Source organism: Camelus dromedarius, chromosome 9 (assembly GCF_036321535.1).
Source record: "Camelus dromedarius isolate mCamDro1 chromosome 9, mCamDro1.pat, whole genome shotgun sequence".
In the NCBI taxonomy this organism is placed as follows: Eukaryota; Metazoa; Chordata; class Mammalia; order Artiodactyla; family Camelidae; genus Camelus; species Camelus dromedarius.
The window spans coordinates 2,046,625-2,065,317 of NC_087444.1; the positions used below are offsets into that span (position 1 = coordinate 2,046,625).

Here is an 18,693-nt window from a genome sequence, read left to right on the forward strand (position 1 = left end):
TCCTGCTAAGACCTCAATTTGTTTTTAAGAAAGGCAGAAAGAAATTACTGGAAAAGACTGGAATAACTTAAATCATCCAAAACTAAGGCATATATAATGAAACAACCTTTAGTACTTACATAGAAAAAGGTTTGTATTTGTTTACAAATGGATTCAGTTATCATTTGGCGCTTTTTTTTTTTTTGCTGCCTAAATTATGATCTGCTTTAAAATATGAAGTCTACCACTCTTGAAGAAAACTTTTCACTTCCTACAAAAACCATTTTAAAGGTACTTTAAAAGTAACTCAGTTTTTATGTCTTTTGTTTTCTTTTGTTTGTTTTTTATAGATAACATTAGCATACAAGGATTTGAAGCAATTGAGAATGTCTCTGCCAAGTCGACAAGCTTTTGTTAACCCTCCCCCACCGGAGTATATAAACACGAGGAAGAGTGGGCGATCTACAAATCAGCTGCAGTATCTGCAGAAAGTCCTGCTGAAGGCTTTGTGGAGGCACGGTTTCTCCTGGCCTTTTCAGCAGCCTGTAGATGCCGTCAAACTAAAGTTGCCTGTAAGTGTGTCTTATAATTGTGTTAGTTTAAAAAAAGTAAAACCCTATAAATTTCCTCTGAAAGAGATAGTCTTTAATATTATGAAATATATTTAATTTAATAAATAGCTAATTTATTCAGCACCACTAAAGAATATCCCAATGAGTATTTTTTTCCTAAACAAAAAATCCCTCGTTTTTCTGAGCATTGAAATTGAACGCAAAATCTGGTGTATACATAGTTTGGAATATTACTAAACCTTAAAATGAAGGAAATTCTGATACTGAAAATTCAGAAATGTTGAATTGAAATTCTTATTTTAGCAGTTTGTGATAAATTATAGTCTTAGACTTTCTTGTTTATAGCATATGTCCCTTGACATTTTGATGCAAGGCTGTCATGAGTGTCTTCTTTTTGAAAAAGTCACTCGACACTTCCCAGCGGACTTAAGTGCTTCACACACAGAATTCAACTTTAGGTCTTACCTTAGGAATTTTTACCCATCTGATAAGTAGTTTGTAGTATAACTAGTAAACTTGGAGCTAGGTTTGTACCCTGGATCTGACTCCATAAATTCTAGTTCCTTTTTCTTCATGCCCTTCACTTGTTACTTTCCAGAATGCTTCTACTCTTACATCTGTGTTATTCTTTATTTATTGGCTTTTCTTTCCCCTTCTCTGAAAAAAAAAAACAATACCATGGCAGTCAGCTTTGTCTTTCGTTGCTAAAAGGTTTTGGGTTCTACATTACGGCTTTTTAAAGGTAATCTATTGCTCTTTCTAGTTACAGGTGTATAGCTTCTTAAAATTCTTTGTTTACCAGTTGTTGTAGTGAATTCATTCTCACTACTAACATTTAGAATTTCTTCTTATAGGATTATTATACCATTGTAAAAAACCCAATGGATTTAAATACAATTAAGAAGCGCTTGGAACATAAATATTACATGAAAGCTTCAGAATGTATAGAAGACTTCAATACAATGTTCTCAAATTGTTACCTATACAACAAGGTCTGTGAGCCTTATGCTATACTTACTTGCTAATTCTTTGCTCTTACATATAGAATGTGTATAAGCAAGTGTGCTGATTACAAATTTCAAGTCTTGATTTTGGGTGCATTACAAATTTTAAGGATAATTTTTTTTACTCGATTTCATAATTTTAACATATCAATATTGGTTCATTTTGCTATATTTTTTGCTTTTTTTGCTATATTTTTGTCTGAATAGCTATAATGGCTTATTATGTTTTAAAAAATAAAATACCAATGATAACTGGTTTCTGAGAGTAAAGTGTTATTTCAGAACATTCTTTAGTACACCTCTGCCATTTTAGTTATAAGATGAATGATAAATCTTATTCTACATTAATCTTGGTTAAATTTTTATGGTATCGATCCTTGGCTGTATCTTAAGAGGCCAAATTACATACATCTAAACTTCATACAAGTTAACGTAAAGTTTATCAGACACATTCTGTTACATCCTAGTAGTAATATTCACATTTGTGTTAATGTGGCAGCCTATATAATCATGTATGTGGGCCTTCTGAGTTTAGCCTGCACTTTGTTTTCATCTGTAACACTGGGTTTGGGTATTCAACGTTTCCTCCACACAGGATTCTCTAAGTACTGTTTCCCTAAGTACTGCATCCTTTTCGGGCTGTTCTGTGAGATCTAAAAATTTTTAAACTTAAATCTCATTTATTCAGAATGACTGGTGACACTGAAATGTAGTAGAAATGTTGTTTTGGTTCATCAGGGCCACCTTATGTATAATAGATTTAAGACCATTAGCCAGTATGAATCTTTTAAGAATCAGAATCAGTGGTATTCTGAAAGTACCATTGGCAAATTCATTTTAATTTAACAATTCCAAAGGGTCCTCTTACATTTAACTTTTTAAAACAAAAGTTCAGTAATTTTCCTGAACTGCGTAACTTAGAAGTGTGTCTCTGCTTTGGGCTTTTGCTTTGTAATTAGTTTTTTTCTCAGCAGTGAAGTAAAGCAAGATAAAGACTTCTAAGCAGATAGTTAAGATTTTAAAACTTAGCTTTGCAGTGTCACTTTATTGCTTAGTTAATTGAAAATTGAATCACATCAAGTGAAATCATAAGCTATTTTGCACAGCCATTAACAAGTGTTGCTTCAACCTACTTATAAGGTAGAAATTCTGATTTCTAGCCTTTTTGTATTAGTGGGATTGGTTGGGTTGTAGCCCTCTAGTGCTCAGAAAGGCATCCTAAGAGCTTTTTAGAAGTGAAAGGGGTAGAATGTTTGAATTTTAAATACGAGTTGCTGCACTGTTTTCTAGGTTTTCTTTAGAAGCAGTAAGTGCTGTCTGGGAAATGCTGCCTAAGGTGCCGTAGCGCGGCCTCCTCCGCAGCGGCCGGGATCGCAGCAACTTGAGAGTGGCCTTGCTGTGTAAACTTACGTTGCATTTCATTTTCTAGCCTGGAGATGACATTGTTCTTATGGCACAAACTCTTGAAAAGTTGTTCAGGCAGAAATTATCTCAGATGCCACAAGAAGAGCAAGTTGTGAGTGGTAAGAAAAGAGTGAAGAAAGGTAAGCAAGGAAGGGTTTATACCCCTTTCTTTTTCTTTCCTGTGTATTCGAATGTGTGTGTGTATAAATATAATGACTAGAACCAAGTAATAAATCCCGCAGAGAGGCAGACACCTGGACGTCCTTCTGCATCCTATTCTATTGGTATAAAATGTCCATTTTAACAGTCTGCTACACCTTGAGCACGAGCATGGCTATCATGCAAGATTAGGGAGGACTGCGTGGATTCTGGGCTTGGAGCCAGGTTTCCTATAGAACAGTGCCATTCACATAGTAGGCACCCAGCAAATCATAGCTGCTGTTACTGGTTTAGGGGATCACGTCTCTGTGCTCTACTAATAAGAGCCAAAATTGCCAGCATTCTCCATACCCAAAGATCCCATAGCTCAGAATGAAACGTTATCGTTGGGTCTGAAGATTCTCTTTTTCTAGCTCTTTCTTAGCTCAGAACTTTAGGGGGAAACATTTTACAGCTAATAATCATAATAATTAAATATGGAGTTACAAAGTTCATCTTAAGTGTTCAGATGGGTTTATCATAGAGGTTAACCAAGATTGTCATAGGTCAAATGTTGGTTTATCTTTGGGTCATTGAAGCTGTAAACCTTGGTTAAGTTCCTTCACCATTCCATGTTAGTTTCCTCATGTGTAATATCAGGAAAAGTTTTGGCTTTTGTGGTTGTTAATGTTTGTGACACACGTGTTAAGCGGGTGGGATGCAGGAGACCTGTGCCACTTCAAGTGATGACTGAAGTTGTTTTTATTGATAGATGTGATTTTTTTCCTGATCTTTAAGATGGATCATGATTTATAGATTGCTTTAACCAATCCTGTGGGCTGTTCACTGTTTACTAAAGTTTTTACTTTATTCTTATTTTTGGAAAAGATTGATCTGAAGTCTGAAATTACAAGCCTAGGCTTCCACAAGAGGTTTAAAATAAGTCCTTGCAAGTTAGGTAGCACATAAACCAGGATGGTATTTAAACTGTGAGAGCAAGGTGGTGGTTATTGCTGACTTAAAATATTATCTCTAGCAAGGTAGGAATTATTTACCTTTAGAATGCTCTCCTTTAAAAAACAACCACCCACCCTGTCACACGGTCTTGACGGTCACGCTGTGGCCGCCTCTTCAGATGCTCAGGTCAGTGCTGAGAGTGTGTTTCCCTCAGACAAGTTCTTCAGCTTTGTTTTTCTGTCAGTTTCTGTTTGGATGTTTGTCCCCTTTAAGGCACATATTTTGGGGCTACAAAAATGTAACTACCCTAACTCTTCAGTTAACTTTACATTTTAGTTAGAAATACAACTTTTTAAAATAATAAGACTGCATTATAATAAATGCCAGGTGAAATCACATGTTGTGTCCTGTGGCTCAAGACTGAGGAATTGACTTGCGCTGGAAAAGCTGGGCAAGGCTCTGGAGCTGATGGAATCTGAGTCTGGCCTTGATGGACAGGTGGGGCTTGGCTTTGGTGTGAAGGTCCAGGTTTCCAGATAACTTACAGGAGAAGCTTTCTGCTACCCAAGTCATGTCATTTGTACGCACAGTGGGAGGGAAGCTGCCATATGACAGTAGCTAGTCTAGATAATGTAGTTACATGTTGACACTTTATGGCAAAGAAAAGAATTTTAATTAGTACATTAAATTGAATTGGTGTTGATTTATTGATTGAACACTATTTGGGCACCTCTTATGTACCAGAACGCTAGTCTTTATTCTTGAGATACATCAATGAATAAAATGAAAGCTCTTGCCCTCTTGGAATTTACATTCTGGTAGCAAGAGAGAGACAAACATGACCAGTTGAAAGTAGGCCTTGTTGAGAAGTGAAGATTTGACAAAGAACAGCATTCCAGGCGGAGGGGTCAGGCAGGGCGGAGGCCTGTGACGGGGTTCTTTCCGCTCCTGTTGCTTGGGCCATTGCCTTCATGTGTGACCTGGGTCTTGCTTCCCTCCTTGCCTTCTTAAGGACTCTCTTCCTTTGGTTTTGCGTCGTTAATCTTTCCTTCTCTGTCAGGTTAGTCCTCGCACTCTGTAAACATGCTGTGGTGTCTCATCCTTAAAATTCACCTTTTCCCTGTATCTTCAGCCACTGTCCTGTTGTTTCCTTTGCTCCTGCACACTCCTGAGCTCACTTCAGTACACGTTCCAGCCTTGCTGCATCACTGAAGTGCTCCTGGCGGTAGTCTTCATGTTGCTGGGTTTTAGTAGTAGTTTTCTATTCTCATTTCATTTGACATCTCTCAGTATTTGCTTTAGAAGGCTACTTTCTCCTTGATTCTTCGTGCACACTAGTTGTGTGGACTTACTGCCCATTCCACAGTTCTCTTGGCCTTACCATCCTCTTCTAGTCAGTCTCTAAATATTGGAGATTTTTCTGGGCTTGATATTAGATACTCTTTTCCTAAATTCCATCTGTGTGTTATTAATTCCCAAATTTATGTCTCTAATGTAGTCTTCTCTGAGCAACCAGTTCTTACCTTCAAGCCTTCAAACGGGACATCTCCACTTGGATGTCTTATATACATCTCACGCTTAACATGCTCACAGGTAATCACTGATCTTCCCAGATTATTCCTCGTAAAAGAAAACGGCACTGATGCACAGCTGTTGAAGCCAGAACACTGAAGCTTGCACCTGACTTGCTTGCTTTCTCACGCATTGTGTTCATCAGTGAGTCGTCTGGATTCAGCCTCCACGTTGTCCTTGCAGCCAGCCCAGTCTAGGTCGCCACTTTTTAACTCCAGGTGTCTGTGATTATTCTGCTTGGTCTCTTCTCTGCATGATCGCAGAAGTGATCTTTTAAAAATAAACTAGAACATATCATTCACCTGCAAAAAGCCTCTCTGACCTCCCATGGAGTAACGGAGTCTAAATTTCTACCACGGCCCTTTGTGGTCTGATCTCTGCTTAATCCTTCATTCTCATCCTGACGACTTCCTTCTCACTTGAGTAAAGTTTTCCCTGCTAATTGTCTTGGAATACATTTTTAAAAAAATGGGGGAGGAGGTAGTTAGGTTTGTTTGTTTATATTTAACGGAGGTACTGGGAATTGAACTCGTGACCTCTACCGCTGACCTGCGCCCGCCCCGCTTGGGAATACGTTTTCACTGCTGCCCCGGCCTCTGCCTAAGGACACTTCTTATCTTTATGGTTACATCTTGCTTACTTTGTGCTTCTTCAGAGAGGCTTTCCTTGGCTGTCTTCTTGGCAGCAGGTCTCTGCCGTAATTTAGTCAGCATCCTGTTTATTTCCTTTCTGGCATCTAGCTTCACTTGTAATCACTCTGACTGCTTATTTTTTGTCCCTTACACTAGGCAGTATGCTCCACAAGGGTAGAGACTGTGTCCGTATTGTTCACTCATTTTTGTGCCCAGCCCCTGGGATGGTGGCCTGGCACGCAGTAGGCACACAGCAGATACTTACTGAGGCCTCTGTGTGCCAAGCACTTGCATTAGGCACGAGAGGTACAGAAGAGAACAAAGCCCCCTTCCCCTCACAGAGCTTTTTGTTCTCGTTGGGGAAGGAGGCAAAATTAAGTAGCTGTAGGTACTTCTCATTACACGTATCTGTTTAGCTCCTGAGTTCTAAGAGCAACAGTTGGGTTAGCAAAGGATATGAGGTTATCTGAAACTATTTGATTCCTAAGTTTTAATTAGGGAGTAGTGAGAATTTGGAGATTGAGGAATAACCAGCCCTATCTTACAATACATTCAAATCTATTTGTTTCTTGAGTTTGTTTAGCAAGAATATGGAGAGTCAGGGATATCTGTATGTTGTATGTCAAGTATGACGATGGCATGGAAAAAAACAAGAGAACTAGAGAGTGTGGAACAGAGAGGGTGGTTTTACACAGGGTGGCTTGAGAAGGTGACACTTAAGTAAAGGCCCCTGGAGTCAGCCATGAGCATTTCTCCTTCAAGGCAGAGTAGGTGGTCTGCTCACGCTTACCAGCCTGAGGACAGCAGGCCAGGAGTCTGGAGTACAAAAGTGAGGGGGAAGAGTGGGAGAAAGTGAGGTTGGAAGGAAGTGGAGGTGGGGGGAAAGAGAGGTCATGTGGGTCCTTACAAGCCATTGTGAAGACTTCGGTCTTTATTTGGGAAGAAGATTTAGAAGCCTTTGGGCACTGAGTAGACGTATCATGATCTCATTTGAATTTTAAAAGATCGCTTTGATTGCTGTTTTGAGAATAGACTGTAGGATGTAAAAAGCAGAAGGAAGGCCTCTTCGGGTACTGCTGCAGAAATCCAAGGTCGTTACTGCTGGTAACAGTAGTTGGACTCTGATCAGGAGACAGAGAGGAAGAGTTTGCTGAGGGACTGGATACTGGATTTGAGAGAGGCTGGAGTCGAAGATGACTTCAAGAGTTTTGGCTCGAGAAGGTGGAAGAGTGGGCTTATCTTGATGGAAGGGTGGGCTTTTGAAGTAGTCATCCCTCAGAATTCACGAAGGACTGGTTCCAGGACCCCTCCATGGGTACCGAAACCTTCGAATGTCAGTCCTTTATATGAAATGACACAGTACAGTCATCCTCTGTAACCATGAGTTGCACCTGAGGTTGGTTGAATCCACAGATGAGACCTGTGGATACCGTGTGCTAACTGTAATAGATTTCGGGGTGATGTGATCCAGATGTCTCCAGTCCTAGCACACTCTGGGAACATACAGGGCAAAAGAACATGTGCACATCTTTGTTTGGCAAGATCATATGAAAGACATATTGATAAGAGAATCATGTTCACTTTTGTTGTTCAACCAGTAGTGGACCCTGTGAAACAGTCTTCCTGGGATGTGTTTATGTAGAGAGTTCTGAAGGCCTCATGTAGTACCACATAGCTGTTTCCAGGATGTCCGAAATTTTTGCTAATGTTGACAGCTACCTGAAGCTAAAATCACCAAACTCTGTGGTCTGAGTTTAAGCAAGGCATCTTTTTTGAATAAAATTAATAAGCCTACCTTAATAACAGGTTTTGAAGTCTCCAGTATTATATCTAAATCAGTCTACTGTTGTCAGCAAGTATGTGTGGGAGGGTCTCCAAGGGGAATGGGAGTGTACTGCGTTTCTGCCGTAAAAAGCTGAACTAAATATTAATATAGGATACTAACAGAAAAAGAGTTTTATATTTTACTCAGATACTGACTCTGGTTCATGCTTTACTAGGCACTCAACAGAATGTAGCAGTTTTTGTTAAAGAAAAACAGTCCCCCAACGCACTGGAAAAAATATTTAAGCAGCAAGTGGTTCCCTCAGTATTTCCTGAGATTCCAGTTTCTCCTTCAAACACGGCACTAGGTGCTCCACTCAATCCTACCTCACAGACAGTGGCCCAGGTGAGTGTACTGCAGCTTTAAAATATTTCAGTGTAAGTTGGTCATGATGTCTGCATCTTTTTTTTAAGTTGATACGGAAATTGGCCTTGCAGCATATAGCAGTCAGTCTTCTGACTGTTGTCTGTGTACATTTTTTTGGTGATGTAACTTTTATTGGCTCACAACTTGGTGGGTTGATAATTTTCTTCTAAATTTGTATACCCTAGCTGATTCCATGTGTTCAGAAACTTTTTTTTTGATGTAACTGTGTTTGTTTTTCCCCCTCATCTTTCATTTGTCTCGAAGGTTTGCACAAGACAGTTCTTTGGGCTGCGGTAAGAAAATACCTGAACTGTTTATTTCACCTGTAAAAGGAAGATTAACCTTTCCTGATATGTAATACATGAAAGCCTTGGTGCTAGTTATCACTTCCTTTTTTTTTAACTGTTAAAGTTAATGATCACAGTTTGGGAACTGTTGCTCTGAATGTCACCTTAATGATAGTTGTTTATTGTCAAATCGTCTTGTTTAGGTTACAAAGGGTGTGAAGAGGAAAGCAGATACAACAACTCCTACGACTGCTGTAGTGAAGGCGAGTGGTGACTCTCCCCCAACACTCGCAGGAAAGAAATCAGGAAAAATGCCACCTGTGAAAGGAAATGTGCTAGAGAGTGTTTTGCCGGATTCTCAGCAACAACACAAAGTTGTAAAGAATGTGAAAGTAACCGAACAATTAAGGCACTGTAATGAGATTCTAAACGAAATGCTTGCCAAGAAGCACGTGTCATATGCCTGGCCCTTTTACACGCCTGTCGACATCGATGTTCTGGGGCTCCGTGACTACCGTGATGTCGTCAGAAACCCGATGGACCTCGGGACTATTAAGGTAAACGTTGTCTCACTAGGAGGAACATCTTTTCTTGATTAATAATCTTGTCATCGTAAAGAATTTTAAAATTCAGAAAAAGATAAAAGAATTTAAAATAGATTACCTGCAGTAGATCATGGAAACATTTAAAAATGTATCTTTTTACTTTCTTCTATTCAAAGACATTTCATGGTTCTTTACCACAGTGTTTGAGGTATACTATGTAACGTAACTCTCTACCCTGCATTTTCACTTACTGTATTGTGGACATTTTCTTGTTATATATTCAAAAATATTTTAATTTGCATAATTATAACATGAAAAAGATTTCTTGGAAAGGCATTTATGTGGTTTCCAATCCTCTGCATTTTTCGGTCTTCTGCTGGACTGGTAAGTTTTCTTTATTGCCGATTTGGAAGCTTTATATTATTGGAAAATTTTAATTATGTGTATTAAATTTAAGGGAAGCAACTAAAAGAATGGAACTGTGTCATTTACAAAATGGTCCATCATCTCAGCCCTTCCCTGGGATGACTGCTCAGTGTACTTTGCGTTCTTCACTGTTGTCTAGAAGTCTGATTCTTCTTTTAAACACCATTTTGTTTCATTACTGCATCATCAAGTTTATTAACATGTTACTGATTTTTGTGCTCACTCATTTCTTGCTTCCTACTCTTCGCCTCTTGGTTTGTTTTTCATTTTGCTGAAGTGCAAACTTTAGCGGTTCTCCCATGAGTGTTTATAGCTAGTAAACTCTCAATAGTTGAATCTCTGGAAGTGTATTTTGTTTTTATTGTTGAGTGGCTCTTTGACTGTGGAATTCTAGAATGGCAGTTACTTTTCTCAGCTCTAGGATAGCTTTTGGCGTCTGCTGTGGCTGCTAGGAAGCCTGCTGTCAGTCTGCTTGTCGTCTCTTTGTAGTCATCTGTCTTTCCTCTCTCTACTTGTGCATTTAATTTTATTCATCTTGATTAGAAATCAGCGCTTTCGATCTGTTTTAAGTTCTGAAAAAATGTTTAACCATTATCTCTTCAAAATACGCTTTTTTACTTCCCCCTGTATACTGATTCGCACTGGGAGGTCATGAAAAGTTGCCTGGAATAGGTAACCCTGAGCTGAGTCTTAAAGGACTTAGTAGCTTATGGGACATTTCAGGCAGAGGGAGCAGCTTGGAAGACCTTGGGGTAAGAAGAACGTATCCAGAAGACAACATTTAGGCCAGTGTGGAACACATGGAGGATAGGAAGCAGTGACTAGGGGAAGCTGAGACTGGCAGGAAACTGGGGCTTGAACATGAAAGACTCTCACAGTGGAGGCCGCGAGCTGGCATGTTAAACGTGAGAATTATGTTCTCATGTTTGGGTCTCGTAACGATTTCTCTAGCAGCAGCCTGGAGACTGGGTTAGGAGGCTGTCGTAGGATTCCAAGGGTAAGAAGATAGTGACTGTATTTAATTTAGTTCTCTGCAGTCATTCTCAGTTGCCAGTGATCCAAGTGGTAGCAAATTATTTCTTGTGTTAGTTTTGTGTGTCTTTGATTACAGATGAGGCCTGGCCTGTTGTGTTTGTGTTTGCTCGTGGACTGTCCATCGGTACGGCGCACTGGGTTTGCACCAGCCTCGGATTTGCTTGTCTGCTGGTCCTTCCTCTCACAGTGGCTGCTTGACTGGCTGCTCCGCAGCCTCGCTCTGCCAGCCACTTGATAATCAGCTTCCCAGAAATGCGACCCGTGCTGATGTTTCTCATCTGTTCAGTTTTTAATGTCTTTTCATTTCCAGGATAAATTTAATGTAAACCTTTTGTTTTGATGTTCAAGGTTGATCTAAGGAGGTATTTATTTTTACTGCTTTCCTATAATGAAACGGGTCTATCGAAGGTTACCTGGAAACATTCTGTTTTCCTGCTTTTGTGATTTCGTTTCTGTTCTTTTCTTTACTTGGAATGCCCTCCTTCTTCTTGTCTACTTGTCAGAATTCATTGGATTTTTTCAAAGTCTAAAAATTTAAAACAAATGTAGCAGAATTTATCATTTGTCAATTCTGGATGGTGGGTCTCTGTTTTTGGTATTATCTGTATTCTTCTGTATGTTTGAATTATTTCATAATATAAAAAACACTTAACATAGATGCTTAAATAAGTACTGAACTGTATTGTTTATGAATCCTGTAATTTTTCCTTAATTTAGGGGAAAATGGACAACCAAGAATATAAAGATGCATATGAGTTTGCTGCAGATGTTAGATTAATGTTCATGAATTGCTACAAATACAATCCTCCAGATCACGAGGTAGTGACAATGGCTAGAATGCTTCAGGTGAGTTGTTACTCGTGCTCGGGAAGTGAGTTTCCTCTGAACATAGTTTACAAATTTTAGAACTGTAACTCAAGAGATAAAGAATAACGCCCTCCCCCTGCAAGTAGTAAAGCATAATTTATATTCTTAAAATTGTGGGGTTTTTTGTTTTGTGAGGTATAACATCCTTTAGTAGCAAATATTTTAATGAAGCAACCCCATGTATAGAAGATACTGGGGAAATGCTAGTTCAGAGAGGACAGCACCTGTCAGAGATGGTGGTGGCCGGAGTCGATGTCCCACTGCAGGGAAGGCTCGAGGACTCCTGAGGCTGAGCCTTTGGGAGGTAGTAGAAAGATGCACCGGCCACAGGGCAGGAGATCCTCAAAGGAAGCCCCCAAGCATGTAACCTGAGAGGTCTGTCTGACCTGGAAAAGGGGAGGCGTTTTCTAAGTTGCTGAAGTTGCGAGGCAGGGAAGCAGGAGTCTTATTGTGTTTCTGGTAAATCTTTTTTTCCTCCAGTTTTTCAGAGATGCGATTGACACTGTGTAAGTTCAAAGTATATAACCTTTTGATTTGTTATATGTATACATATATATTGTGAAATGACTGCCACTAGGGAAAATAACATTCTCATCCAAATATGACGCTGAAATGTACCTTTTGTTAAAAATGCACACAACCTTAACAGTCTGATTTTCTACTATAGGATGTTTTCGAAACGCATTTTGCAAAGATCCCCGATGAACCTGTTGAGAGCATGCCTGTGTGTTACGTCAGAACGGACACCACGGAAGCCCTCGGAGAGAGCAGCAGTGAGGCTTCCTCCGGAGACGACTCTTCCGGTGACTCTGAAGATGAACGCGTTCAGCGTCTTGCGAAGCTTCAGGAGCAGGTCGTTGCCTGCCTTGAGATAGGTTTTACGTTCTCCCCGTGGGCTGCTGCTGCCGTTGCAGCATGAAATCCTGTCACAGCTGTTACGTTCACAGCACTTAGCAGCTGTGATTTTATTTACCTACTGCGACATTTTTAATGTTTAATAGTCTTTTCCTTCTCAAAAATCTATACATCTTAAAGTTCTTTTATTCGTAGTCTAACCACAGCGAGGTGATTCTCGCTGAAATAATTTATATGGATGCCCTGAGGTATTTTACGGATGAGATCTTTACTTAACATTTGATAACATTAGGTAACATTAACTTATCCTTTCGTGATAAAACGTTAACCTGCGTTGAGCTCCAGCCTGAAAAATCCATGATTTAGGACTTAAGACTACCTGGAAATATTAATGATTCTTGGTCTGTCTTTAGATGAATATTTAAGTTTATGGGTTGAGCCCAGGACCGGCTTTGAAATTTAATATATACCCTTCAAAATAATGAATTTGTGAAATGAAATACCAACCTGAAAGAAATGAATTTCACAAAGAAATCTGACTTTTGAGTGCCTTCATTTTTTCTCTACTGTCTTTAATTGAGAGCATGAATGTTCAAAGAACTTTTCCTCCATCAGCTTAAAGCAGTTCATCAGCAGCTCCAGGTCCTGTCCCGAGTGCCTCTCCGTAAGCTGAAGAGGAAGAATGACAAGCCTAAAAGGGAAAAGAAAAGAGAAAAGATTGATAACAGAGATGAGAATCCAAGGAAAAAGTTGAAGCAAATGAAACTGAAGAAGTCCAAGTGCAAGTAAGTGTCTTTCATGCTGCCTTACTGAAATAACATCAAAATACATTTGATTAAATTTAACCTTTGCTACAGTCAGCCAAAAAAGAGGCGACAACAGGTCTTGGCTATGAAATCTGAAGATGAAGATGCCGCCAAGCCTATGAGCTACGACGAGAAAAGGCAGTTAAGTTTGGATATAAACAGACTCCCTGGAGATAAGCTGGGGCGAGTCGTTCATATAATACAGTCCCGAGAGCCTTCACTGAGAAATTCCAGCCCCGACGAGATAGAGATAGACTTTGAGACGCTGAAAGCGTCGACTCTGAGGGAGCTGGAGAAGTATGTTGCTGCGTGTCTGAGAAAAAGGCCGCTGAAAGCTCACGGTACGGAGCTCTTTGCATTAGTAGAGATCAGTCTGGTATTTGTGTTAGTTTTTGGTTATACTCACTCTTTTTTTCCTCCTAAATCACACAGGTAAGAAAATAATGAAGTCCAAAGAACTTCATTCACAGAAAAAGCAAGAGTTGGAAAAGCGGTTGCTGGATGTCAGTAGTCAGTTAAATTCTGGAAAGCATCAGACAAGACGTAGGTAGCAGCCCTTAGTGCTTCTGTGACTGCTTCGCGGCTGCCATCTTAATGTCTTTTCCCGATTTTGTAGCTGAGGAAACTCAGTCAGCCAGGGCCCTGGGAGGCGGGTCCCGGCTGAGCGACACCAGCAGCAGCGGCAGCGGCAGCGGCAGCTCGTCGGAGTCCGGGAGCAGCGGCGGGGCCTCCGCGTCCGCAGACAGCAGTGAGTCCGAACCAGGTTAGCCGTCCCCCTTAGCGTGCCTCTGTGGGAATGTTGTTTTCTTGCAATATGGAGACGTGCGGTTTGAAGAAACGCTTGTTCCTTACCCAGAACCTGTGGTTTGGATGCCACACGTATTATTTAATTGCGTGTTGATAATCTTACTATTTTCCTGAAGAGATACTGTGTAAAATGAAATTTCATATTATACGTATGTGACTTACAGGCTTGTAATGTTGGAAATAGTTTACTGATGGTGGGAGAGCCTCTCTCTCACTAGCTCTCTCTATATATACAAACACACACACACATACATACACCAGATCTTACTACCAAAAAAAATACCAAATAATAAAATGCTGGTCTTCACTTCTTTTTATAAAACAATAAATCATTTGAGGACATCTTTCACTTTGCTCTTTGATACATCCGATCACTCTAACGTTGCAAAGCGTGCTACGTTGTGACAGTATGCTCTGAATTGAATAATCGTTTTGAATTAAGAAACCAGTTATCCCAGAAACAGTGTAAAGCAGATTTTTTCACTTCTGTTTTCTTCACTGTAGAAAATTATCTTCCAGTTAAAGAAACATGTACTTTGAATTCAGATTCTCAGTATTGCTAAAGCACTGTATTACTTTATATGGCTTATCATCAGTATATCAAGTTTAACTCATTCGTGTTTCCTTTGGGCTCCTTCATTGATGGGTGCGTGGCTGACAAGTGATCGCTGCCCCGGGTACTGACTTGTAGACGCATTCCATCATTGCTCACCAAAGGGCAAAATCAAATATAGGGCACGTCTGGGCCTAAAATTTTGTTGTATTTTAAATGGGACATTTCTTATTTGTCATGAAGCTCAGTTCACTTTAAAACATCCCACACAGAATATTGTCACATCAGGAATTCTCACCGTTTGTTAAGAAGCTCTCTCCTATTTCAGTCTGGAAATAAGGGTCTGCTGCCTTGCAGTGCACTCTTTCATTTTTGGTTCTCCTTAGTTTATGGTGCTGATTGCTGCATTTCGTTTCTGCATTTCTAAAGTATATAGTGGTAAACATTTTTGTTAGAATAAAGAGAATTCTTTCTTTTGCTGGGATTTGTCATACTAGAACATTTTTAAATTAATGTCGGGCTCAGATTATACATTATTTCCTAATAGTTGACTTTTAAGCATAAAAACTGGAAAAATTCTTAAGTTGCATTTAGTATTTTAAATTGTAATTAGCATTTGTAATTTCATTTAATAAAGCATTTGTGGCCTAGTAAGTTAGAGCACTTTGTCTTTTATTTGTAGGATAAAACTCTTGTTGAATTATCTAATTATCTATTCACTGCTGATCAATAAATAACTTCAGTATTAAAGTTAAAGTACTTCAGAGTGCTTCAGTAAAGTACCTTAATTTGAATTTGAATTATCACTTTCTGGTAGAATCTTTCAGTATGTTGCTTAAAGGAAACAGTGTTTGTCATCATCATTTATTATGTTCTTAAAATAGTAATAATATGCATATGTTTTCCTAACTTTCTAGCAGAATAACTCAGCCTCAAAATTCTAGTTTTAAAATGCTGCTGAATTTTTATTTTATGATTAACATTCTGGTTTAATGTCATCTTTTTCAAGTAACGGGGACTATTTTTAAAAACATTAAAATCAAGGTAGCAAATCTTTCTATTTCAGCCTGCATTCTGGACTGGATGTAGGTTGTGACTAAGGTTGGGTTGTCTTCTAACGTGACAGGCTAGTAGTCTAAGTCAGAATTTTATCTTTGAGATTTTCATTGTTTTATGAACCAACTATACACTTCACTGGAAGAACACTGTATATATATGTAATTTGCAAATGCAGTGCTTAACTTAATGGGGAAAGAACAATTATATCTTTGCTTAATAAATTAGTAAAGGAAGCAAGAGGCCTTTTCACGTAAATGCCAACTTCAGCTGTGCCCCCTGCAGTACTGCGGGGCTCCTTCCTCGTTCCTCGTGTACACGCTGAAGCGGTCTTTTTTGCTTTCCTGAGAACAATGAAAACTGTGATGTAAAAAAAGGACCAAAAATTTTGAAATATAATTAATTCAGGCTGTATCAGTAGCAGTCCCTACTGTAAAAACAAGCAGAGTGCCCACCATCCTCAGTTATGCACATGACGTTATCAAGGAGCAGATGATAAATCCCAAATCTAAGTTTCAGGGTGGAGGGAATGGGGCTGTGGAGAAAATATAATTTGTGGAAATTAGGTATATTAGCAAAAACTTTGTTACATAAGTAAACATTAACTGAAAATATAAATAAGATTTTACAGCTTTAAAATGCATCATGATTTGTGTAGGGCTGAAACTTACAGTTGGAATATCTTGATTCTCAGAACTCTGATTAAATGAGGCTTTTGATTGTTCAGAAGGGAGATATGAATATAACTTCATTTCCCCAAATTTTAATAAAGGAATCATTTCTGAAAGCTTCTGTGAGAAATTCTTTTCTGATAGAAGGATATTGACATTTAGTAATTTTTTTCTTAATCAATTTTTTAATAGAATTTTTTAAAAACTTGTAATTTTAAAGATATTAAATCAGTTCCAAGAGAGAGTTGGATTTCAAAGCTTTGAAAAATATAAACTAGATATCTGTGGGCTAGAAGCAGTACTTAATTGCAAATTTCAATATGATTTGATTTTACCATTTAAATTATCTTCTTGATTGACATCAGCATATGCAAATTGTGTTGATAAGTCAAGAACAGTGATTAAACATTGATGTAAACATAAAACCTCTCTAAACTTTTTTCATAACCATCAAAATATCACTAAGTGCCAGACCAAAGATGCAAATGAGGCTTGACAATAAAATTAATTCCAGTCGCGTGTATCCTGTGTTAGCTAGGCTGTGCTCGGATGTACGCACAAGCAGCTGAGAGTTTTCTGATGCTCGAGGAGGTGGGCTGTCTTGAGTGATAAAATACGGAGGAATGTTAACAGATCTGACCCTGTGACTAATAATATTACTGAGAAGCAATCAAACAGAGCTGCTCACCAGTAATAGTGCTTTGGATTCTAACCTTGTAGGAAGTGACTTTGGAAACTGTCTAAATGTAGGCTCAGATACTTACTCATGTGGACTAGAATATTTTTCAGAAATGATTGTCATTTCAATTCTTTAAACAGTTACACTCAAAGAAATCAGTGGTTACAGCAGCATATTTTTTACCTGGTTAAGACAGGGAATCTGTCACTTCATACTTTTGACTTTTTGCTTTTAATGGGTTCAGGGTGATGTTTTGAAAATGAAACTTATGAAATTCAAGTAAGAGTTTTTTCTTTTTTTTTTAACTTTCTTAATTATGGGTAACTTAAAAGAAGGAATAAAATAACAATATCTATTTTTAATACAATGCAGGTCTCCTGTAGAAGGGACAATGATGTGATTTTTTTTTTCCCATGCAAGAGAAAAAAGGCAAACAATTCAAGATCAGATTGTATTTTACCTTTTTAGGAGGAGATGGTTTAGTAAATGTAGAAGTATAAAATAACAGTTTGGAGTAATTCTGCCGTTCAAGATAGAAAGTTGAAGAGAAATGATTAGGTAGTCATCATTTAAATGTTTTAAACTTTTATTAGTTTTTCATCAATTAAAGGTTTTTAAAACACCAGAAGGATAAATTCAAGGACCCAGGCTTGATTAAAAATGTGCATATATTGAGGTGCATACTTGACTGTGAGTCTTGGAAATAGAGATAAATTTTGTCCTGTATTTAAATTTTTTCTGTTCAAACTGAGTCTTCCTGAATTAACAGGCTGTCTAGGATGGTTTTTCAACCTTGGCTGTACGTTAGAATCACCTGTAAAACTTTAAAAATAGTCTCCAAATCTGAACTGAGTGGAGAAGGGGGCCGCTAATGTTCAGTGTGACTGACGTCCCGCTGTGTCTGAGAACCGTTAGTCTAGGTTTTCCCATTTCCACCTTCTGACTCTAGTTAAAATGACTTTGGTAAAAGGAACAGGAAGTTTATAATCAATTTGTTCTTCCATATTAAAATAAGTACCAAACGCTTAAAGGAAAATTACCAAAGCATTCTTCAAAGGGAGCAAAATTGTTTTAGTTCAAAGTGCTTGATTTTTATCAGTAGAACACGACCTAGATTATAAACTTGGGCAAATCACTTAACATCTCTGGACATGCTTTCTTTCCTATCAAATAAGCTAGTGGCTCCCAGTCACTTTTCTGTACCCTATTTTATACAACAGAAGTGTGATTTGGTTTTCTAATTTAAAAATCTTGAGTAACTTTTTTCTGCTAAACATGACATCACATTCTGGTTTGCATTATGGCATTATGTTTTTGTTCAGTTTATCAAGGTTTCACGTGCACACTGGCTTGCCAGCAATGCCTAGTGTCTCTGGAGCATCGGCACCAGTGCTCTGATGCTGGTGGGTGCTAACAGACCTTTCAATGTCTGGCTCCAGGTCTCTCTCTCTTTTGAGTCTATGATTAAATTTTTTGCTTAGTTTGAAATGAAAACGTTCCAATCAGAGTTTTATATTGAGGTTTTTGGGGTGATTTGAAAATAGAACGCATTATATAACATGCTTAATATGCATTTGATTAGTAGTTTATATATATTATCCAGTTGGATCCCCGTAAGGCGGGTGTGCCTGCTACTGTGTTTCCCTGGAGAAATTAG

General features: G+C 38.6%; 1 protein-coding gene across 1 annotated transcript in view; it reads left to right on the forward strand.

Annotated features, from left to right (window-relative positions):
• Positions 1-359: 359 nt before the first annotated feature.
• BRDT (bromodomain testis associated) overlaps positions 360-18,693 on the forward strand; it is a 42,454-nt gene continuing 24,120 nt past the window's right edge. Inside the window, exons 1-11 of the mRNA XM_064489575.1 lie at positions 360-551; positions 1,406-1,543; positions 2,985-3,099; positions 8,259-8,428; positions 8,940-9,293; positions 11,460-11,588; positions 12,277-12,462; positions 13,080-13,249; positions 13,322-13,611; positions 13,703-13,813; positions 13,887-14,033. Coding sequence (XP_064345645.1) covers positions 366-551; positions 1,406-1,543; positions 2,985-3,099; positions 8,259-8,428; positions 8,940-9,293; positions 11,460-11,588; positions 12,277-12,462; positions 13,080-13,249; positions 13,322-13,611; positions 13,703-13,813; positions 13,887-14,033 — 1,996 coding nt within the window. The 5' untranslated portion in view covers positions 360-365. The remainder of the gene's footprint in view (positions 552-1,405; positions 1,544-2,984; positions 3,100-8,258; positions 8,429-8,939; positions 9,294-11,459; positions 11,589-12,276; positions 12,463-13,079; positions 13,250-13,321; positions 13,612-13,702; positions 13,814-13,886; positions 14,034-18,693) is intronic.